This window comes from Aethalodelphis obliquidens, unplaced genomic scaffold, assembly GCF_003676395.1.
Source record: "Aethalodelphis obliquidens isolate GAN/ISIS:26980383/991018 unplaced genomic scaffold, ASM367639v1 scaffold55, whole genome shotgun sequence".
NCBI classification, from domain to species: domain Eukaryota; kingdom Metazoa; phylum Chordata; class Mammalia; order Artiodactyla; family Delphinidae; genus Aethalodelphis; species Aethalodelphis obliquidens.
In genome coordinates, this window is record NW_020837999.1 from 9,074,037 (window position 1) to 9,099,115 (window position 25,079).

A 25,079-nucleotide genomic window follows, 5' to 3' on the forward strand; every position below is an offset into this window, starting at 1 on the left:
TCAATTGTAAAAAAAAGTATTAGTAACATAGCTCAAAATTATAAGAATAGGAGATTTAAAAAAAAAAAGCCTAAACTTCTTGACATCAAAAAACATGTGTTGTGTAAAACTCTTTTGGACCGTTACTCAAAAATTATCCAACAAAAATCAAATCAAAATCACTTGTATTAATCTAATCAATTACATCTTCATAAAATATTCTTAATTACTACATTACATTCATTCAATTCACACATGACTTAGAGGAAAGACAGAAAATTAGCATTCTTACCATTATTAGTACTTAGGATAAAAAAACATGCAACACCAAGTTAGTTGTTTTCTATACAACTTACGTATCCAATAACTATTAAGATCTCTAAGAGGAACTCAGTACAAACATGAAATATAAAATGCTCTCCTGTACTTTTAAGACAAAATTCACAAGCATAATACGCCTCACTTTAAATATGAGGCTATCAAGTCACTGCTATGTGGTATTAGAAACGAATACAATTTTAAGGTATAATTTGACATCATTTCTTCAGCTTAGTGTTGCTGCTTTTCACACAAAACTAGTAAAAATACCAAGAGTATTGTTAACTTATGTCCCCTTGCATGCAATAATCAAGGACCTTTAGAAATGGATGTAGTACATACCTTGAAGGTGAGGCTGAAAGTAGTGGGAGGAACTGAAGTTAGGCTGGAGCTCTGTTGTATAGTCTCCCTCTTAGGGAGGGGGAGGGTGTTGGGCAGGGGCACCTGAAAAGGTAGGCAACACATATTATAATCTAACTAAGTCTGCTACAAAAGCCCCATTAAAGATAATGCTAATGTATTCTAAGGCTATTTTCATCAGAGCCAAGAGGAATATTTGACTGCTTAGTTACACTGTATTTATAGTAACTGATAATTCTGGACATTTTAGATAAAACTTCTGAGAAGAAATACTATCTGCTTATTTATGCATAAATTGACAGAAAAAGAATCTGTCGCAAACACAAGGTAAAAACTCAAAGGTCATGCTTCCTATATTTTAATATATATACAAAACACCTGGGGGTGTTGTTAAATGCAGATTCTGATTCACTTGGCCTGGGGAAGGCCTGAAATTCTGCCTTTCAAACAAGCTCCCAGGTGATGCTGATGCTACTGGTCCCTGGACCATACGCTGTATAGCAAAGCTCTAAGTAATATAATTTCCACCATTTACAGGGCCCACAGGTTCTATGAGAAGCATTTAACATGATAGGGTAAGTATAAGAAATTATTCTCTTTACAGCAACCTAGTCAACTTATAACTAGATTCAAGAACAAAAGTAATGTTGAGAGGAAAATATATAGTATCACCCCCACCTCATTACACTAACCAAATTGCTTTGCTATAGTAAGACATGATTATGGCAAGTACTGTTAGAAACTTGAAGATACTAGAAATTCACTACTCATATCTCTTTTCTTCCTCTAAGTCTCTGGATCTTGAGAGTTTATTATGTACTACTATATGATTGATTTGTACTACTACATGATGGTTCAGTCAGTTGTTTAAACACAATGACTGAGTTGTTGGGGGTGGGTTTCAGATAATCACTTTGTGGTACTATGGACAATCTAATGGAGATTATTTTATAAATCTTTAAAATAGCTGTGCCATAATAATCAAAACACCACCTGCATTTAAATCTTCAAGACATTCAAGATTCCAAACAATTGTAATATAAGGTACTACAACCAATAAATATTAGCTAAGATCCTTAAAAAGTGCGTTAAGCCTCGGGAAATAAGGCTTTTTTTCAGTTTAATTTTAATTTTTAATTTTTTGGCCACGCCAGACGGCTTGTGGGATCCTAGTTCCCCAACCAGGGATCAAACCCGTGCTCCCTGCAATGGAAGTGCAGAGTCCCAACCACTGGACCACCAGGGAATTCCCCAGTTTAATTTTTAAAAAGACAAAAGTTCTATGCATAAAATGGAGCCCCCAGACTAATGAATTAGAAAGGGACATTTCAAAAGGTCCTAAAATTTTTTCCCATGTAGGACGTTTGTTTTTAACACTACGTTAAGCTCAGAATCACCACCAAACTTGGCACAAATAAGCAACACTGTGAAATCATTCCAAACTTATCACCTTTTATAATGCTCCCTGACCCAAACTGATCTTGTTTTCAAACATACTCTGGATACACTGCTAAAAATCAAATATAGACTATTTACTTAAACCCAAGACTGGGCGTCTTCCCTTCAGTAGTCCTCTGTGTACAAGTCACTATGTTAATTAGCCTTGCAGATTAGACAGAAACCATTAAAATGCTCATATGGATATTTTCAATGAGTTTTAAGGGTTCTGAGAATAATGATCTTCCCTTCCACATTCATATTTTATAAATTATATTTTTAGAAAAGAGTTGTTTGGCAGAAAGCATCATATACTTTCTGGAAAAGGTAACATACTCTACATTTTTCTAAAGTGAGAAAAGACAGCATGATTCAAGTATAATTAAACGTTACTGAAATGTTACTAATTCAATATTTGAGAATCCATGTAGTGACATCAGGAAGTAAATTGACAGAAAGTCTTTCTGCCCTTCCCAAGTTTTCTATTACTTGCTATAAGAGGTTAAATAAACCTTTCTCCAAAAGGTCAGGGGAAGAGGATTTGGCATATGAAGTGAAGCTTCATAACATAAGTTGGACAAATTACATTAATCAGCTCTAAAAGTGTTCTCTTATCACAAAGAGAAAATGTGTGTCTTCCTCCTTTCTCTCCTTTTTCCTTCAGCTGGACTACAAAAGTTGGATTAAATGATCCCTAATGCATCTCACCTAAAAGTCTATATACCTGATGCTAGAGAGAAAAACAGAAAACATGGGAAAGACATTGTAATAAAAGATAATTGAGATTTTTATTCTAAAATAATAGAGTTAAAGCTTTTTAAGAGATCTTTAAATATATCTGTAAAGGTTATTTTTTTAAAAGAAGCCTTTGTTTAATATAGAAGGCTATATTTAAAAAAGAGACCAGATGAATTTCCACCATACCTGCTCTCCAAAACAAGAGCCATACACGTAACTTCTAAAATGCTCTTCTTCTTCCATGGGAGGTTACCTAACTTTTTTTTGGCTCACAATTTTTCACCTGTCAGTTAGTGAACTAGGCCAAATACTGGACTTTACTGGTTTTTAACAGTCTTGAATTATAACATGGTTGCTTTGGGATACTAGAGCTAAATTTACATAACTTACTGTCATCTTTTAACACATTTTTGAACGGAGACATATTACGGCCACAGGCGTTAGTTTCTGCAAAAATCCCCTGGTCCATAATGTGTTAATAGAGCATTTAAGGCTATATGAAGATATACATTATAGCTCAATCTTCACAAGAGGAATGAAGTTGTTAACGTTCAGTATAATTTAAATTCAAAAAGAAACACATAAATCTTTGGTAATAATCTAATTGTCTTTTTAAGTGAATGACCTTTCACTGCATTATAAAAAGGTGTCATTTAAGAACAAAATTACCAACCAAATAAATGCCGAATCTGTAGAATGTGAAAGCTAAGAACAAAAATTCTTACCAAACCAGGTTAATAGGATTAGTACTTATGAAACCAAGCCTCAGCATCACAAGCCTGTATATTAAACATAAAGCTGATGACTTTCAGGGGAAAAGCAACAACTCAGCTTTGACTATTTCCCCTAATTATATTACAGTGCTCCTAAATACTATCAACTTTTTCCCTAAGAAGAGTTAAATATTGGTTATAAAGTGTGTATTAGATAACAATAGCCAGGTTCCTGTTCAAACTTGCCACATCTCAGGTTGATTACTTACATTATTAACCAAAGTATCCTCCATCTTTGCATTATTAGTAGCCACAGTGTTAGGCAGAGAGGAAGAAGGTGTAGTATAGTCTGTTACAGACTCCTGTGGAGTGGTAATAGAAAAAAATACGTTTTAAACTGAATTAAAGAGTCACTTTCTAATAACAGTCTAACAGTTGTAAAGTTGTTTGGAAGAAAGCAGGAGAGAAGAGCAGATCTTAAGACTCAAATCTTAAAGACCAAAAGTGGGATAAAACAAACATGGACCTACCACATTCCAACCACTGCTGGGGTCCTATACATTTAAAAAATATACTGTATAGTACTAGGAGGTTGTCAACAGTGTCAAATAGTTATTTCTATGGATTTCTAAAAGAACTCTGTGTGGTTCTTATACTCAATCTATAGCTTACTTTCAACTATTGATTTTTTATTTTCTTCAAAATAAAACATGGATAAACGAATGTCAAGATCTTAGTTGTCACAATTAATTAGGTTTTAGGATAAACTCCTTGTTTATCATCATGAATCTCTTCTTTAAACATGGCAGAGTTAGATCACACAAGCTTTTCACTTCTATGCACTGAGTTGTATGGCAATTAAAAAGAGAAAAATATTCAAGTAATATGAAAGATTCCATCTACCTTTCTTCTCCATGAATACATGTTCCGGAGTGAACACCAAATGGCAGATATAAATTTGCTACTCCCACAAGTGTCAGTCCCCATAAAGTCACTCAGTGTATCTTGCCTTAATGACTATTTCTAAAGATATGCATCTTTCATTCAATGTAGTTCCTAAATGCAAGTCAACCATTCCTCTGGTGCTCAACCAATGAAACATGATCTGTTCCAACCCTGAAAGAAAACTGGCTATACTGGAGTTACTAAAAGTTTATCTTTTAGTTTATCTTTCCTGACTTCAGAATCTCACTAGTGTGCAAGATAAGGAGGGGTCCACTGTAACTCCATTAACAAAATAAAAAGTAATATAGAGCAATTCTTTCAAAGTCTATAAACACGCTGAAAAGCATTCTAATCTTCGGTAAATATTTTTTCACTTTGAACTACTCAATAGTCCAGAATTAAGTTGCCATAGAAAAATAATTTACTGTAAGGAATTTCTTTAGATCACATATGCACACCATGAAATAAAATCTTCTCTGTAAGAAATAATAACCCTTGTAAGCTATAGAATTATATGCCTCAAGAAAAAAAAAAAGTATTTTGTTGTTGCTTTCCCCATTCATTTTAGACGTGATTTGCATCAACTGAACTGGTAATCATTGCGCATTGCTTACCTTCACGTTAGTGCCATATTCTGGGGACGATACTGAGATCATTGTTCCTATTTCAGTAGACATTTCTGAAACTGCTTTGGTTTCCTTTGTTGCCACAGGATCTGTACTTCTGACTGTAGCAGGGCTTGATTTCTCTTGTCCTTCCGGCTCCACCTGTTGGGCATCTTTTACTTTTCTATTTTTTAATGAACGTTCCTTTCCAATAGGACCAGGTTTATGTTCTTTGTTTTCTACTGGACTCAAATCTGGAAGCTAAATTCAATGTTTATGACAAAAACACATCATGATCAAAGACATTCATTGAAAACTAATCCAATTTTGAAACTTATTTATTCTCCTTAAGTGTTAGTGGCTTTCATACAATTATATCTGGAACATGAACTATATTTACCTTCTGGGCTTTGATAGGGCCTGCCCGTGGCTGCTTCTGCCGTTGTTCTTTAGGTTCAGATATTTTGTCAGTAGTTTTTTCCGAAAGCACAGGAACAATTTCATTTTCACCCCCGTTTGAAGCTGGAGCACCAAACTGAATTGTGTCAATTCCAATTTCAACTCCACTTTCTTGACTATTCTTTGTTCCCTAGTAAGAGAACATTTAAAAACTTGCTTCAGATGTGAGAGAGTGGCATGGACATATATACACTACCAAATGTAAAACAGCTAGCTAGTAGTGGGAAGCAGCCACATAGCACAGGGAGATCAGCTCTGTGCTTTGTTACCACCTAGAGGGGTGGGATAGGGAGGGTGGGAGGGAGAAGCAAGCGGGAGAAGGTATGGAGATATATGTTTATGTATAGCTGATTTACTTTGTTATAGAGCAGAAACTTAACACACCATTGTAAAGCAATTATACTCCAATAAATATATTAAAAAAAACCCTCTGGTTTTATAACGATAAAAACTTTAAAAAAAATACTTGCTTCAAAGCAGAATTCAAATTTGAATGATTTATGTAAGAGCACACATTTTAAAAGTACAATAGAAGGTCTGAAGCAATCTACATCCAGCTGAGATTAACTGACCTTGGTTTATGTTTTAGGAGAACACTCCCTTAACCCTACTGATTTGTATTAGAAAACAACAGATAAAATAAAAACTAGGACAAGACTTAAGTTTTAAAGTCCTGGCTTTAAGTGCCCTGGGTTGAAAGGCAAATCACAGCCTCAAGTTAAAACAAATGTAAAACATCATTTAAAACAAATGTAAAACAAATACAGAAAGGCACCACCAGCAAGAGATAAAGGAATGAATTAATGGAGCAGAAAAAAGATAGGAATTCCAGTGTCACCCACTTCTGCTTTGAAAATAAAATGAATTAATATACATGAAAGTACTTCGTGATTGGTAATGGCGTGCACACACATCAGAAATTCATTCATCAATTAAACTGCTACTTTATGTAATACCTTCTTTGTGCTAGGCGCTGATCCAGGCAGACACTACCTATCTAACTTGCATTATAATGGATGAAGAAAATAAACAACTAAAAAGTTAGATAAGGGATATGCAAAAATTAAAATATGGTTAAACCACTTAGAAAAAGGCCCTAGGAGGTCATACTGAAACTGAATCTAAACTATAGGATTAGTGGAAGGTGTTTCTGGCAGAGCAAACATCTAGTGTAAAGGTCAGGAATTAAAAAAAAAAAACAAAAAAAAAACCTAGTGAGGCTGGAACACAGCAGGTATTAGGAACAGTGGCAGAAGATGGACAAGCAGAAGGTTAGATGACATGGGGTTTTGTAAGCCTGAGGATGTTTATAACAATGTCCCCCAGTGGACATTCAAAACCACAGATAGTACTCAACAGTGCACATACTGTGTTTTTTTCCCTATACATACACACTGATGATAAAGTTTAATTTACAAATTAAGCACAGTAAGAGAACAGCCAAATTGCCAGTCACACTATTTTTGCGCTTTGGGGCCACTATTAAGTTACGTAAGGGTTATGTGAACACAAACACACCAAAACGACCAACTTGATAACCAAGATGGCTACTAAATGACTAATGGGTGGGTGGGAACACTGGATTTCATGACGCTATTATTCAGAAGGGTGTGCACAATTTAAAACTTATGAACTGTTTTTTCCTGGAATTTTCCATTTAATATTTTCAGGCTGTGGTTGACTGCAGTTAACTGAAACCACAAAAACTGTACTTAACCTTTTCATGGAAGAACAAACAAAAAGACAAAACTAGGGACAAAGTTAAACTTCAGGCCTTGGTCTTATAATCATATCACTATTTCATATCATTTTTGGTACCCCTGAATTAAGTGTGGCAATTACTGTGTAAGGTTATTGTTATATTTATCAGTATAACAATGTCAACAGTAGGAATAAGGCATGTCATTCAGATCTATTTTTAATATCTGAACATTCACTTTCAACTACAAACAGTACTGATATAACTTAGAATAAACATCTCTGTTTTAGTCAATGTTGAAATTTTCTAGTCAGGTCAATATAAATGTACAATTAATCTTAGAAGAGAGAATGGTGCAGTACTTAATAACTGAAAGCTCTTGATTTTATGTACAAAACAATTAAGAACTTATAAATAGTTAAATGAATAGGAATATAGTTAATGGGACTAGTTAAAATAGTTAATGGGACTTAGAGAACGTTAGACAATATTATATTCTTTGAAACAAAAAATGTCTATAAAATATAGATAAGACAAGGAGAGATGATAAAATCATTCTATCCAGAAAATATAAAGAACATAAAGAGGATGAAGAAAAATATGCATGAGAAAAATGAGATACCAACAAAATATCCTGGTGCTCCAAGAGGCTGAAGAAGAATGTAAGCATCCTTCTAGTATTATCAACTTGTAGTGGAATGTCTACAACAAAAATCTTGCAGCTGAGAGATTATGGTCTCTGTACTTTAATGTCAACTTAAAAACCTGGACCAAACATTTTAATAAAATTATTAAACCAGTACACTCATCCAAAACAAAGAAAAGAAACTTTTTACTCCATCCTTCTCATTAGTAATGAAAAATCAACTTTCTATACAAGAAATGTTCTAATTAATCATAATGTCAAAACAAATAGGCAGAGGAAAAACGATTAAACTGGGCATCTCAGATACAGAATCCAGTGATTCTTAATTCTATTTTTACAAAGAGTTCTCTGTAGAACTTAAAAAAATCAAAACAGATGATGAGGCCTACTCCAGACCTAAGTCAGAAAGCTGAACTGGGGGTAGGGAACAACAGGAAGACTTCCCTGAAAGGAAAAAAGAAGAAAAACAAAATCTCTTAACTGTATCTTCCTTGACATTTCTCTGCTCCCCTTTTATGGCAAAACTACTCTAGGTTCTCTACACAGTCAGCCTTGCCTCAGCATCCATGGGCTCCACCGCCCCTGGATTAAAAAAACCAAAAAAACACCCGAGAAAGTTCCAAAAAGTGAAACTTGAATTTGCTGCACACCGGCAACTATTTACATAGCATTTACATCGTATTAGGTATTACAAGTAATCTAGAGATAAATATATGCAAATACCGTGCCATTTTATACAAGAGACTTGAGCATCATTCGACTCTGGTATCCGTGGGGGATCTTAGAACCAATCCCGCTGCGATACTGAGGGACGACTGTACTCATCTTTTCTCCCATTTTCTCTTAAATTCACACTAACTAGGCTTTTGCACCAAGTGCTCCACCAACATTTTTTTTGTCAAAGTCACCAGTGACCTCCACATTGTTAATGCCAACTGTCAATTCTCAGGGTCTGTCTTACTTGACTTTCCAGCAGCATTTGACACACTTGATTTATCCCTCTTTAAACTCATCTTTCATTTGGATTCCAGGACACTTTTCTCATCACTTAGCTTCTCCATCTCCCGCAACTCCCTGAGTTGGGACTCGGTTTTTGTTTCTCTTCTCTTTTTCTAACTACTTTTATAACTCATTCTCCCTTCGTGACCTCAACCAACGTCATCACTTAAGCACCATCTAAAGACTTACAAATTTATGTAGTCAAACTAGACTATCTTCTCTGAACTACAAATTCTTTTTTTTTTTTTGTGGTACGCGGGCCTCTCACTGCTGTGGCCTCTCCCGCCGCAGAGCACAGGCTCTGGACATGCAGGCCCAGCGGCCATGGCCCATGGGCCTAGCCGCTCCGTGGCATGTGGGATCCTCCCAGACCGGGGCACAAACCAGTGTCCGCCGCATCGGCAGGCGGACTCCCAACCACTGTGCCACCACGGAAGCCCTACAAATTCTTATATTCAACTACCTACTTGACATTTCCACTTAGATGTGTAATAAACATCTTAAATCTAACAAGTTCAAAACTGAATTCCCTGATCTTCTTCCCCAATGATGATTCATTTTACAGCTTCCCAATCTCAACTGATGGGAACTCTATCCCTTTTGTTGCTCAAGTCAAAAGCTTTGGAGATAACTGACTCCCTTTTCTCACATATCACATTTAATTCATCAGTAAATTTATGAGCTCTATCTTCAAATACCCAGAAACCAACCATTTCTGATCACTTTTTTTTTTTTTTTTTTGCGGTACGCGGGCCTCTCACTGTTGTGGCCTCTCCCGCTGCGGAGCACAGGCTCCGGACGCGCAGGCTCAGGGGCCATGGCTCACGGGCCCAGCCGCTCCGCGGCATGTGGGATCTTCCCGGACCGGGGCACGAACCCGTGTCCCCTGCATCGGCAGGCGGACTCTCAACCACTGCGCCACCAGGGAAGCCCTCTGATCACTTTTAATGTCACTTCCCTGGTTTAAGCTATCATCATTTGATTATTGCAACAGCATCTTACCATCTATTCTTTGCTCCCACAGACTGTTCTTAACAGACTACTTAGAATAGTCTTTTAAAAAGTCAGATGCTGTCACTCTTTTTCTCAAAACTATCTACTGTCTTCCTACCATGCCCGAAGTCCCTACCGGATCCTCCACCTATTATCTTTCCAACCTCATCTGTTCTCTTTTCATCCCTACTTCAATCCAGCCATATGGACCTCTTCAAACACACCAGGCATGCTCCTGTGTTAGGGTTTTGTATTTACTATTCTCTGAACCAGGAATTCACTTTTCCTCAGACAACTGAATAGCATGCTCTCTTACCTCCTTCAAGTCTTTAATTCAAGTGTCACCTAAGTAGCCTTTTCTGGCCACCCTATTTTAAGCTGTCTCCACACCGCCTGGGAAATTCCTTATACACCTTCCTTGCTTTTGCTTTTCTCCTCAGCACTGATCACCATTTAACATTCTATGTGTTGTTTATTGTTGGTTCTCCCCAACTACAATGGAAGCCCCATGAGCACAGGGTTTTTATTCTGTTTTCACACCACCACCCACTTTTTCTAAGGCCACAGGTTAGGACAGTGCCTGATACCATCACAAGTGCTCAATAAATGTTTGTTCAATGAATGAAGAATTGCTGGCCTAAATAGTCAATTACCAATACTGCGTGTTTGAGAAATTACGTTAGAACAACCTCCCGGAAACTCTGCTTCTAGGTAATTATACTGATTATTCAAACGTGCATATCATTAAAAACATAGAACAGTCCAGAAAATAGTAATTGCACTTATACTCTCTGTGTCACAAAGCTAGAACTTTTAAAATGTTAACCTTAATATGTCTAAAGGGGAGAAGCAGCTTATAACTGTTGAGATTCAGTAGCATTAACATCACTTGGGAACTTATAAGAAATGTACTCAGGCCTTAGCCCAGAACTAATGAATCAGAAACTCTGGGCATGGGTCCCAGCAATCTACTTTAATAAGCTCTCCAGGTGATTCTGATGCATGCCAAAGTTTGAAAAACTGTTTTAAGGAAACTCTGCCACACTAACCCCACAAAAGCCATTATTAAGTCTGTTCCTACCTCTGATGAAGTAGCTGATCCAAATGATGTTAGGGGCTTATTCCATGCACTGACTGAAGGTGGCTGCGGTGGACTAATGGGACCTACTGAGAAGGAGAAGCCACAGGAAACATGACCATTAAAATTTAGAGGCTAATAATCTTTAATCCATTTAACCCTTTCTTTTAATGGTAGCTAGATAATAAAACAATGACTTTTCACATGGTATATAATACTTAAAGAGATTCTTGCATACCAAAATAAATATAATCTCCTCCAAAACATTGTACCATTGTTTTATCAACACAAAGTTGTGTCCATAAAATATGGCTGTTAAAAATATAACACACTTGTCTTAGAAACAAAGGTGTTAAGAAAGGAAGCTAAGAAAAGATTACTGTTACTGCTTCCTACTGACAAAAAAGAAATGCCTAGGAAAAAACATACTGAGTATATAAATAAAATTGAAAACAAACCCCCAATTCCCATGCCATATCCCACCCCTCACTTCCTGTTGCACACTTACATTTCTTAGAGATGTCATTCAACACAGCTGGTGGGGCCACCTTGTTATCCCATAATTCAGTTGTAAGAGTGCCATGTGACTGTGGGGTCTGGATGGGTTTTCCTGTGGCTACATAATCTGTGCCATTAGGTGTCTGAGCTGAAGGCAGTCTAATTGAAGGAGGTGGCTGTTTTGAAGACTGTGTTGTAGTCTGTAGTGGACTCTGGACTGGTTTGTGAGTCTGTCCCTGAGTCTGGGCTGGGGCAGTAGGGGCTGGGACTGAGACTTGGACTAGGGCAGGGGTTGGGGCTGGGATTGAGGCAGGGACAGTCGGGGCTGAGGTGGGGGCAGCTGGGGCTGAGGTGGCTGGAGGTGGAGCTGAAGCTGGTGATAGAGCTGAAGCAAGGATAGGAATTGAGGCTGAGGCAAGGATGGGGACAGAGGCTGGGGTGGAAGCAGAGGCAAGGATTGGGGTTGGAGCTGGAGCTGGAGAAGAGGCTGTGGCTGTAGTTGAGGTGGAGGCTGGAACTGGAGCTGAGGCTGAGGCTAAGGTTGGGAGTGGAGCTGAGGTGGAGGTAAAGACTGGGACTGCAGATGGGGCTGGAACTGGAGCCGAGGGTGATGCTAAAACTGGAGCTGGGGTTGAGGCTGGAACTGGAGCTGAGGTTGTGGCTGAACCTGGAGCTGAGGCTGAACCTGGACCTGGAGCTGAGGCTAGAGCCAAAGCTGGAAGCTGTGCTTGCTGGGTTCCCGTAGCCTGTTTTTTGGCAAATCTTGGCGGGAGCTTAGAAGTCTGACTTCTTCCTTTTTCATTTGCATTCTTTTTATTCCAGACCTTAAAAAATTTGCAGGAATCATTTGTGTCAGTAACACAGCTGAAAGTAATAGTTCATACACAGACATTCCAACAAAGCTATCTACTGCTAATTTAGCTCCTTTACTTTACAAAATAGCTACTTGATAGAATAAAAACATCAAGGTTGCCAATGAGATTTTAAATTACAAGATGCTATAGGGGAAAAAAGACAAATATGTATTATATATTCTTGACATACAGGTCCACAATCTCTTTTCCACTATTCTGAAGTTAAAGAAATTAAGGAAATTCGCACTAAATTCATTTGGCAGCAAAATCTGACCCCACCTGACAAAAAATTACTGAGTTCACTCAACTCATGTTTGCCACAGAAGCATTAATCCTGGGAGTGTTGCTAGGTATTATGCTATATAAAATACGCACCAATGTATCTTCCTAAACAATAATAACAAATAAATGACTTCTGAAAATATCTAGTCCCAAGAATTATATCCAATTAAACTCAATATTACCAACCACATAGGATTTTTACAGTGTTTCCTGCTTTTAAGCCTCTCACCTGTTAGGGCTCTTTATCGGTATGACCTATGTGCTCTATTTATTTTTATCCTCTGTCAGCATTTAGTAAAATGGGTGTTGGGTTGATCTAAAGGAAATAATGTATCATGATTCATACTATGTATTTCAAAGAACTAATTTAGATTACAACAGAAACTTGTATAGGTCAAGAATCTGCAAGTTATTAGAGATCATGGCAGCTGTATTCATTAAGTTTCCAAGATGATTTAAAATTAACCCTAACTCTGCAATGAAGTATGATGGGGCAAATAAGATATATTTTGAAATAAAGTAAAGATGGTCTTCTCTAAGGCAAATGGTGAGCTAGTGATTACATTCTACTTAAAATTTACCTCATTCTGGTTAAAAAGTTTAAAGTTGTGAAAAATCAGGTCATTCTCAAAACTTGAATAATAACTGCAGCCCTGACCTTATAGGTGGATAGAAACCTTGACCATTTCCTAGTATATTTTGGGCAACAATCTAAATAACTAGTAACAAATTGAAACGCTATACCTGAATGATTTGTTCTTCCTTCTTTCGGCGTTCTTCATCCTGTAAACGTTTCTGTTGTTTTTTGGATACAACTTCAGTAAAACCATCATCATTCAAATTTGACTGGGGGTCTTCAACTACTGTTACTTCAGGATGGTCATCAATTATAACAACACCTACAGATATACAAAAAGATTTAAAATGATATTTTTTTGCAACTGAAAAGATAAATAGAAATGTTTAGTCCAGTAGTGATTAAAAAATAAAAGATATGGCAAAGATCTAGTTCTCATAACTCATAGTATATAAGTCATTTCCCATACCATAAAATGGCCATTTAGCAGCAAAATTTGAAAAGATTTCATAGATATATGAAAAAATTTCATAAACAGGTTAAAAGTCCTGAGACTATCTACTTTGAATGATATATTATACATCCTTTTTTCTTAAGCAATATACTGGTAGTGCCTTGTTTTTTAAAATAAAAATCAAGGGCTTCCCTGGTGGCACAGTGGTTAAGAATCCGCCTGCCAATGCAGGGGACACAGGTTCGAGACCTGGTTCGGGAAGATCCCACATGCCGTGGAGCAACAAAACCTGTGCTCCACAACTACTGAGCCTGCGCTCTAGAGCCCGTGAGCCACAGCTACTGAAGCCCGGGCGCCTAGAGCCCGTGCTCCGCAACAAGACAAACCACCGCAATGGGAAGCCCACGCACCACAACAAAGAGTAGCCCCCGCTCTCCGTAACTAGAGAAAGCCCACATGCAGCAACGAAGACCCAACGCAACCAAAAATAAATAAATTTATAAAAAAAAAAAAAAGAAAGAAAAATCAAAATTGTCTTATCGTAGTCAAATCACTTAAACTCTACCTCTCCCAGCCTCAAGATGTGTGCTGTGCTATTAAAGATCTACATAGTACTTTATCTCATTTGCATCTAACCATTCTAAGAGGTGGGTATTACTATTGTTTCCCCTTTTCAAAGGATGTATGTAATAAGCTCTGAGAGGCTGATGTGCTAACAACGCGGTGTTGAACAACTAAGCTGGTCTTATAATTCTTAATGCCTCTAGTTTACGTAGACTATTGTCTATAATGTGGAGCTGTTAAAAACCATGAAATACATGTTAAAGTTCCATGTGAATGTAAAGTGGCATAGATGTACATACATCATAATAACCCAGTGGAAGAATAATTCAAGATATACTTTCAACTCATTCTCTAACAATTATTCTGGCTATCTTGTTAAATTATTCTAGGGCTTCCCTGGTGGCGCAGTGGTTGAGAGTCCGCCTGCCGATGAGGGGGACACGGGTTCGTGCCCCGGTCCGGGAGGATCCCACATGCCGCGGAGCGGCTGGGCCCGTGAGCCATGGCCGCTGAGCCTGCGCGTCCGGAGCCTGTGCTCCGCGATGGGAGAGGCCAAAACGGTGAGAGGCCCCCCGTACAGCAAAAAAAAAAAAAAAAAAATTCTATATTCCAGTGAGTATAAGAAATCTAGATCCATTAACTAATACTTAGAAGAAAAATAAAAATAGTCCAGGTGATGTGATTTTGGGTTGTAGGCATAATGTTTGCACAATAAATATAAGAAAAGGGTGAGGCAATTCAAATAAATTATTTTAATTTTGCAAATATAAATATATAATATGTTCTGATCGGGAAACACATAATAAAAAGATACTTGCTTGGGAATGATACATATACAATTCAGAATGGTGATAACTTGCGGGGCCTGGCAAGAGAATATGACCATGGAGTGGATCATAGAGAATCTACTGGCAAACAGTTCCTTTTAAATAGCTAAAAATTTGCATTTATAGAAACACTGACAGGGAAACAAAAAATAAATACTAAGACTGGCTTTCACTCTTTATAAACCTATTACTGTTACTGTTTTTCTAATAAAAGTTTAATTTCAAAGGAAAAAGCCAATTGATTCTGATTTATCTATGACGCTTCTACTTGTGTTCTAAATCCTTTAAGAAATTAACTGTGTATAACACAACACTGTAAAGCAATTATACTCCAATAAAGATGTCAAAAGAAAAAAAAAGAAATTAACTGTGTAAAATGGAGCATATGCTCATCTCAATGCAAGGTTTTAGTCCAACATTTCTAAGGATGTCATGCACTCCAGTATTTCAGACTTGTGAAGAGACCTCTTCATAATTCTAAATTCATCTCGGTTTTTCACTTAAACTAAAAAGTGTGTGTGTTTAAAGCTCATCTTCATAGTCATGTCATCACTCATTATTATTATTTTTTTTTGCGGTACGCGGGCCTCTCATTTGTGGCCTCTCCCGCTGTGGGGCACAGGCTCCAGACGTGCAGGCTCAGCAGCCATGGCTCACGGGCCTAGCCGCTCCGCGGCATGTGGGATACTCCCGGACCAGGGCACGAATCCGTGTCCCCTGCATCGGCAGGCGGACTCCCAACCACTGCGCCACCAGGGAAGCCCCATCACTCATTATTTTAATTTTCTTGCCTAAGGGCTCCGTTAGAAACCTTTTGAATAGTTCACTCAATTACATGAAGCATTTACGGACATGTGAACAATACTTTGTTCTCAACACCCTGTTCTTGCCTGGTGCTTTGCAACGTTTTGGGCTAATGGGACATTATTAGGAAGACCATTTTTAGGAAATTATAGAACATTTTTAGGAAAAGAACCTAAAGATGACTCTTAAAATTAACTTCAACAAGTTAAAACTAATAGCTCAATTTCCATTATCAATTCAGAAATAATTTGACTTCTTACCTTTTTATATTGTGTTAATCCAATAATATAATACTTTGCAAAATTTCTACTCCAGAAGTTGTTTGGAAAAAGAGAAACTAGTAAACAAATATTTGAGAAGTCTGCCATGTTCTGTGGACTTTTGTAATCTTCACTTGTCATTTTCCAAATGTAGTGTTTAGATGGATGTTAATCTCTTCTCATGGACCACAATAAGATTAGCATCCAAGCTTCCTGTGGATTTACTTTAATCGCTCTCTCTAAATCAGAACTTTCCAACTTTAGCAGTATTAACATTTTGCGCTAGCTGTCCTGTGCAGGGTAGGATGTTTAGCAGCATTCCTGGCCTATACCCACTAAGATGTCAGCAGCATCCGGCCACCAGTTTTGACACAAAAAATATCTCCAGAGATTGCCAAATGCAGAACCATCCCTGTTAAGAACCACAGTTCTAAAAATTCTTAAAAGGCGCAATTAAGATAAGTTTATTTCTTTCCCATGTGAATCCTAAAATGGTAGTCTAGAATTAGCTCTCAAAAGTTTGCGTGCATTGGAATCACCTGGAGAACTTGTTAAAACACAGATTGCTTCACACTCCAAGAGTTTCTAATACAGCAGGCCTGGGGTAGGGCCCAAGATTCTGTATTTCTCACAAATTTCCAAGTGATGTTGATGGTCTGAGGACCACGCTTTGAGAACCGCTGGTCTAGAAATAATAATGCCAAAGTCCTGGGCCCAAATCAAATTTAGTATGTATAAATAAGTATTAACTAGATGAAAGAAAACTCTCATCTACATCTCTAATACTGATATAACAAAAGTACCTAACCCAAGTTTCCCATTACTACTATCTGGTCTTAACTTAGTAAATCTCTCAATCTTATTCAGTATTTCCAGCTTAAGTCTCATCTGAATGAATGGCAAATAGCACATTTTTACATGTATCAATATAAGTGTCTACTCATAGAGATTCCTTGTTAACTTCTTCATCAAATATCTCCTTCTTGCTGTGTTGTCCTTCATATTTGATATCCTATCACTCTGTGGCTTTCTGAAAGCATTTATCCACAGCAACACTACCTCCCATCCTATTATTTATTCTCTATTTATCGTATCTTAGATGCCAATTTTATCAAGGTCATAACTCACTGAGGTTAATATTTCTTTCCTTTCAGACACAGAATATGTACAGATATAACTAAGCACCTTCACATTTGGTTTTCTGTGCTTCCCCACACCTGTCTAGCAAGGTAGCATGGTTAATTTCCTCCTTTTTTTTTTTTTAAAGAAGAACAGTGAAACTCTGTGGATTATCTTTAACAAGAATTTTATCAAGCACTCAAGCCTATGCTAAAAGCTGGTGTTATTTCAGTTAAAGCTATATCGGTGATTCATAACCAGTCTCTATCTCTACCTTGAAGTCCAACTCTTTCTTTTTTGATGACTTCTTTATTTACAGTATCTATTTAAATGTAACAAATAGATAAACAGATAGATATATAAAAGGGACCTGAGACGCACTTGCATAGTTGTTGAGATCAAACTGTGATAGTGCATCCACTTTCTCTTTGGGTTTTTTAGGGCCTGGTTTGGGCTCTTCTCTTTTTTTCCCAGTAGAATCTTTGGAGTTCTTTTGTCCTGTACCATTAGGGGCTCCTTCCTGGTGGTGTGCAGAGCTGCCATTGACAGGATCAGCACCAGCTGTGCCTGCCGACTGGTCATCAAATGGCCTACAAAATAATAATTTGAGATTTTATTACTACCTCTACATATCCGAACAAAAGAAAAATGCTCTTAGTGGCAGTTTCTAAAGTTCAATCTAAGAAGAAATAACAGTGGGATAGAAGACCCTAACTCTAAAACCAACAAGCTTTAGTGACTTTGGTTGGGTACAACTTCACTAAGATGGAGCTTCCCAGTAAAGGAGATAAGACAAGCTCCTTAGGATTCTTTCCAGCAATTAAATTCTAGAATTCTAATTATCCTCTGAAGGTTCTTATCGTGTCTATTCTTACTGTGTCTATCATGTGATAAATGAGCTATCAACATTGTTTACAGCAGAAAATTTCTGTGATCCAAGCTAGTCCAAAGTATTCACTAGTGGATCTTCTCCACAAGAGGGCAGCATATGAAAATGTCTTTTTAAAGAATTCTATGCTTATACTACAAGTATTTTTTTTTTAAAAGTTCAATCAGATTTATATACATGTAAACATTTTAAAAACCAGTTTTAATATGGAAACGATTCACGTCACAAAACCAAAGGTATTTCTACAGGGTTTTTTTTTTACCTAACAGATTCTTTTCTTGGGTTCATTTTATAAAAACTTCATGAAAATACACCATGAAAAATGGCCTTACCAATTCATTTCCAGCTCAGTCTATAGTATTACTCAAGATAAAAGCTTAACAAGAGCCTGACAAAAAGCATGACCTCAAACAGGTGAAGAATGAATTCATTTCTTCTAAATGGGACTCTTGCAAAACATTCATTTCACTGCAGCCAGTAACTGCTATTTCTGCAGGTTCAAAGTTGTTATCATCTACATAGCACAAAAGTCTTGCTAAGTAGTTGAGATCTACAGTGCACACAAATCTGATTAATTTTTCCCTTGAGTATTATTACTTGAAATTCTAATAGTTTGGTTACAGTCAACAACTATTGATACGTTGTTATTTTAACTTATATGTTATCCTATTCTTTTGACTTTTAAAGGGAGATTTAAATTCTGTGTTAAGCAGGTACTCAAACACAACTGGTAGTATTATTTCCCTGGAACTTCGTCTAAATTATCAGAAAGCAAAAATATTTTCGCTGACTGGTATAGTAACCTGAAATGCTAATTGTCAGTAACTAACCAATGCAGATTAAGATACTTTGCCTGAATAAATTTCCTACCAGCTCAGGCTGCAAATCTGGGAATTGGTTTTAAAAAAAAAGAACAAAGGGGCAGGCCATAATAATAGTTGCTTACTATATACCAGGTGTTACATTAAGTGTTTCACAAATATCATGTCACTAAATCTTCACACATTTTTATAAGTACTATTACTTTTTCCCCCTTTTACTGGTGAGGAAACAGAGTTTATACCACTAGTAAATACCAGAGTCTAGATTTAAAACTAGGAATAACGCTACTTTATAATGTTTCCTAATACTAAACATAATAATAATAATTTACTATAACCAACATTTTAATATTTAAAAAAACAGACCAAATTTAGCATAGCTGAGAAAAATTCTTTTAAAAACACCACCAATGACATGGTATTTATGTTACTGGTGGCCTTGGTGGTTGGGCAGGACTTTGCTTTCTAGGCCTCTCTCTAAGCTGGATCATTTATTGTAGGTTTGCAACTTGAGTGAGGAATATAATTTATCCTTAACTTTCAACATTCACTCTCTAGAAACCAGTACAGAGTGACTGTATATGGTTACAACATATTAATTTAAGTCCCAGAGGACACCTGTGAGCACCAGTTTTCCAAAGAGAAACCAAGAAAGAAAGGCAGGCTGCTCATCATCAGTAAGATGATTTACCAAATGGAAGACACTGTATAGGTCCTGCCCTAGGTGTGTAGATTTTCCCAAACCTACAAATTCCTAACAGGACTCTTTTGGGAAATGTAACGTAACAACAGGCAGACTCCTGAGACACACTAACCTCTTTCTCAAGCACCCTTACACTTTTAGAATAGAAAAAAATTCTAGGAGAAGAATGTCTTGGCCCTCTATAGACTAGTTCCTTTGCACAGTTCAACCAAGAAGTATACTTTTAGCTTCGCTAAAGGTACAAAACTAGGGAATTCCCTGGTGGTCCAGTGGTTAGGACTCTGTGCTTTCACTGCCGAGGGCCCAGGTTCAATCCCTGGTCAGGGAACTAAGATCCCACAAGCCGCATGGCGGCCAAAAAAAAAAAAAAGAGAAGTTGCGTAAGTAATTATATCTAACACAAAATACTCACCCTCGTTTTCCACTTTTTGATGGTGGGCCACTTCTTCTTTCATTCCTAGGACCTGAGAAATTCCTTCCGGATTTGGGTGGACCATTGTTGCCACGCCGATTCTGGCGATCTATGCCAGGTCTCTGACTAGAAAAACTTCTCTTTGCTATTTCCCTTTTTGGAGGTAAAACATTCTCTCCAGCCTTCACAACCACTTGTGCATTCAAATCAGCATTTTTTTTTTCATCCCTTTCACGCCTCTCATTGAAATCACTGCTTTCAGAAGCTGTTTCCCATTCTTCATTTGCCTGATCTGAAGAGTTCTGATTAGATAAGTCTGGTGTCTTATTCCCAGAAACATCCCCAGCAGTATTAACTGGTTCTTGAACCACATTACTAACTGTGCCATTTATGGGCACTGCCACCTCATTGGTTTTTGAAGCAGCCTCCCTCTCTCTTAGCCGTCTAAATCGGGGAGGTTTATCTTGCCTCGGTGGTCGGGTAGGACGCTGCCTTCGGGGCCTCTCTCTAGCTGGGTCAAATTTTCGCTCAAATTTTGGAGGCCGTTTATCTGCTGGCATAGGAATAAACTGCTCATGTCTTCTTGGTGGCTCTCCATCATCTGGTTTAGGAGCTTCTGCCTGCCTTGGGTTCCACTGATTGTCCCGATAAGCAGGTCTTCGTAAAGTGGAAGGGCGTGATGGGCGACCTCCAGGATCCCTTCCACCACGTCTGAATGTTCCCCCTCTGCCTCGCCTTGTAGGCTCTCCTTTAGGAAGGAAGCCTGGTTTAGATTTATCATCATCCCTTACAAAAGGTTTTTCTAGAGGTCTACTATCTATTCGGACATGATTTTCAGGCTTGAAAGAAGATGGAGGCTTTACAGGTTTTTTGTTTTCAGACCGTTCCTCTCTTTTGGGAAGTTTACCTTTGCTTAAACTATCCTTGTCACTTGCACTTTCATGAATTTCACTGTCTGTGTCAGTCTCTGAACCTCGCTGTCTTCTTCTTTTGGGAACTACTTCAAAATCAGAGCTCTCACTTCGTGTTTCACTTTCTTCTCGCTGTCTGAGGGGCCCTGGGGGCACATGCTCTGCTCGTGGCTTACTGTCTCTATACTGAGGATAGTCTCGAGTGTGTCCTCTACCACCCCGGCCACGCCCTCCATAAGAGCCTCTATAGCTTCGCCCCCTGGAGTAATATTCACCTCGGCCTCGACCTCTGTACCCTTGATCTGGAAACCAATCTCTATCTCTAGCTTCTTTCCAATAGGCCCTTGGGGGTAAAGCTGATTCTTTCTTAGCGGTTGGTCTTAAATCTGGTCGAGACCTCTCTGTAACAAGGTCTTTGCTGATGACTTTCTCAGGTTGCTTTTCTTCCTTGACTGTTGGTGCTGGGACAGTTTGCTGGTTTACAGTTTTAGCTGCAGGCTCTACCTCAACACTACTTACAGGTTCCAAAGGCTTCTCAGTATCCTGAGGTGGCTTTTGCACCAAAGTTGAAGGTGAAGTTTCTACTGAAGGAAATTTCTCTGGTTCTGGTTGAGGTGGCAGTGGAACCGACTGTGGCTGAAGCGGTGTTACAGGTGGTGGGGGTGGAGGAAGAGGCTCTTTCTTTTCTGTCTTTTCAGGTTTTGCCATTTTTTCGGTGACCTTTTCTCCCTTTTCTCCTTCTTTCTCCTTCCTTTGCTCTCGTTCTTCTTTCATATCTCTAAGTATAGGTTTTTTAATAGGACCTGATCTTCTCACAGGCCTATCATTACCTTCTTCTCTTCTGTTGGAGCTAGGCCTTGGGCCCCAACGAGTTTCCGATTTAGATTTATACAGTTTTTCAGGTTTTGGTCCTTCAGAAGATCGTATAAAGCCCTCTTTTTTTGGTTTTTCCTCTGACCTTTCTGCTGGTTCTTTTGAATCAATGCATCTGCTAGTTACTTTAGGAATGCTTGCAGATGGCTCATTTCTCTGCTCCTCTGATTTTTGAGTATGGTTAGATCCATGGGAAACACTTCTTTTCCGGGCAGGCTGACTTTCTCCAGCTGAAATTCGCTCTTCTTGAGTGGATACAGTCTTTTGATCAGGTACATCAAAACAAGCAGGCTGATTATTTGTGTCAGTATGATGAGGTCTAATGTCTTCCACTGATCTGCTTAAAAACTTCTGTACTTCTGTCTCACTTGATTCTCTGACAAAGTCTGCTTTTGGATGAGCCTCTAACTGACTATGTTCTACTGGATAAGCAGCAGTTATCTGTTCCTGATCCAATGGGGCTTCAGGCCTATGATAAGGAGAATTCAAAGAAATAACAGCCATCAAGGCAAAAATCTTTCTCACAGGTACATGTACAGCAAAATAACCCCTCTAATTTAAAAAGAAAAAAATGGATTCTAATCATAAAGAGCTTTATATGTCTCTATAAAAAGTTTAGTGCAACATTATTCATAATAGCCAACAGATAGAAACAACCTAAATGCCTACCGACAGATGAATGGCTTAAGAAAATGTGGTAAATGCATACAATAGAATGTTGTTTAGTATTAAAAAAAGAAAGAAAATCCTGCTATATGCTATGTCATGGATGAGGACATTACACTAAGTGAAATAAACCAGTCACAGAAGGACAAATGCTGCATGATTCCACTTATATATACTATATAATGTAATCAAACTCATCCACACAAAAGGCGATTGCCAGGGACTAAGAGGAAGGCGGAAATGAGTATGATTAAATGGGTAAAAAATTTCAGTTGTGCAAGATTAAAAAGTTCTAGAGATCTGTTGTACAACATTATGCTTATACTACACACTTAAAATTCTGATAGGAGGGCAGATATGCTATGTTTCTACCCCCACAATTAAAAACAAATGAAGCTCATTCCTTAAGAGGAAGTTTAGACCATGCTGATGTGAATTTTTAAGACCGAAACTAGTCATTTCCACTTATAAGGAGAGTGCACTAGAGTAGGTCCATCTTTCCCACTGAATCAGAATTTTAAAACACCATAACATACTCCTTAAAAGGGCAGAAGTTCTAACTTCATGGTTATAAACTGTTAGAGATCACCAATTGTTTGACACTTCATAGTAACTCTGTAAATTAGTGTTTGTCCTCAACTCAGCCTTAGAAAACTTCCATAAGATATCGATAATTAAATGTCTACCATATTTCTCGTTAGTGGAAGAACTACATCCACACTTTAGCCACATTACATGTCAAGTACTTAATCAACAGCAGAATCTTGCCAATTTTAACATCTACCACTGAATTTCAGCATTTAACTAAGTGTACAGAACTACGTTACAAAATGCCCTAATCAATACAGAAATGCCAGAAAAAGGAAAATACGTCCTAGAATGAAATAAGACATACTAAAATGGGAGAAAATCAGATCGGTGGCTCAGTCCTAAATCAGAAAGATCTTCAGAGAGACTACACAGTTTTCGTTTCCCCACAATATTCTATTGGTCTACTAATAATTTTAATAATTACCTTATATCCTCAGGTTCTTCTGTTGCCTTGGGAGTGGTGGCCTGCTGAGGCTCAGTATGAGGATAGGGATCTGACCCCCACATCATACGAGGCTCAGAAAGGGAAATTGCATGATCTCTTGCAGGGCGAGCTATATGCTCAAATGACTCAGAGCTGCTCGGTGACCCTTCCATCTGGTCTCTTCTCATTAATGGCTTAGGAGGCATCATTCCTATACAAAAGATCAGAAAAAGATTGGGGGGTGGGGGTAGGAGAACGAAGGAAACAAAATCATTATAGACGTAGAATCTACATTATTACTTAATTACTATTTGGACATTCTATATTTAAACCAAAGAAATACTTTTGGCAAGTAAAACTGATTAATTCAAAAAAATAATCAGTGAAAATTATATTGAGTTTTTCTGTGAATGAGATTTTTATCGTTGCTTTTAAATAGATTTAAAAATTGAGGTAGCAAAGCAAGCAAAACCATAAGAACAGCCTATTTTACTTTAAAGGAAAGAAAAAATAATGCCTATAAAAATCATATAACAAGCACCGTGACTCTACGCATGTTAAACATTATGACAATTACACCAAGTGATAAATTTTCAGAAAAACATTTTCTATAGAAAAATCCCATTAATCTAGTTTAGTTGATCAATATGCTATAAATTATGCCTCTTAAATTTAAAATTTTCAGTGTAAATTTTAAAATAAAGATGTGATTCTTGATCATATTTTTGTCACCTCTAAATTTTCCTCTAGACTGTCTTGGTACTGGATTATCTGGATTTATTCTGATAAAGACTGCTATTTTATTTGTTTTTAGCTAAACTATTAGGAAATCCAAGTGTTAGGCTGGCAAATGACAGAGAAAATTGAAAAGCTGTAATATATAATATATGGACAAAATTCAAATGCTGAAACACCTGAAAGAATAAAAACAATGTAGCGAATAACAGATATTATAACTAAGATAGCAATTTTCCACCTGAAAATTTTAAAATAGTATTTGCAAGAGAGAAAATATATTTTCTCTTTGGTCTTACCACACTGTTGGTACAGTACCTGGCATTTAACTACTCTGTGCTGAGAGAAGACACATAATTTTATGATTAAAAAGTCCTACTTAAGTTCTGACTAGATTATAACTCTCAAAGGAATTAAGACTAAAAACGTGGGGAAAATGAAAAACTTTGAACTTGCAAAACTGCAAGTGAGCCATGAGACAATGCCAACTTAAACTTACCAGGATGAATGGGTGGAATATCCATAGCAGGTCTACCTGATATCATTCGCGGATCCATGTATGACTGCATCATGAGCCACCTTGGATCAAAACCCATAGAAGCCAAATGCTGAGGGTGAGGCTGCATGGCCTGGTAAAGAGGTCTGTGTGGTGGTGGAGGGACAGCACCACTGGATGGCTGTGAAGGAACCGTTTGTGGAAGTACACCTTGCTGCTGCTGCTGCTGCTGCCACTGCTGCTGTTTCATCTGTTCCTAAAAAAAGCAGGACCCTACATCTGAGACTTTAGTTCCATGTGATAAATTAATACAATCAATCAGAAAACAGGCTTTTTTGAAACCTTGAGGG

General features: G+C 37.7%; 1 protein-coding gene across 15 annotated transcripts in view; it reads right to left on the bottom strand.

The window, feature by feature from the left end:
- The window catches only part of PRRC2C (proline rich coiled-coil 2C), a 99,095-nt gene that overhangs the window by 20,088 nt on the left and 53,928 nt on the right, over window positions 1-25,079 (bottom strand). For 13 of the 15 annotated variants that reach the window (XM_027086331.1, XM_027086330.1, XM_027086327.1 and 10 more), the window contains exons 14-24: window positions 24,733-24,985; window positions 23,499-23,709; window positions 20,034-22,286; window positions 17,590-17,798; window positions 13,348-13,502; window positions 11,478-12,291; window positions 10,973-11,058; window positions 5,496-5,684; window positions 5,105-5,356; window positions 3,815-3,907; window positions 640-741 (exon numbers count right to left, since the gene is read on the bottom strand). In XM_027086331.1, the coding sequence (XP_026942132.1) occupies window positions 640-741; window positions 3,815-3,907; window positions 5,105-5,356; window positions 5,496-5,684; window positions 10,973-11,058; window positions 11,478-12,291; window positions 13,348-13,502; window positions 17,590-17,798; window positions 20,034-22,286; window positions 23,499-23,709; window positions 24,733-24,985 (4,617 nt within the window). The remainder of the gene's footprint in view (window positions 1-639; window positions 742-3,814; window positions 3,908-5,104; window positions 5,357-5,495; window positions 5,685-10,972; window positions 11,059-11,477; window positions 12,292-13,347; window positions 13,503-17,589; window positions 17,799-20,033; window positions 22,287-23,498; window positions 23,710-24,732; window positions 24,986-25,079) is intronic. The other 2 variants (XM_027086326.1, XM_027086332.1) reach the window with 2 other exon arrangements.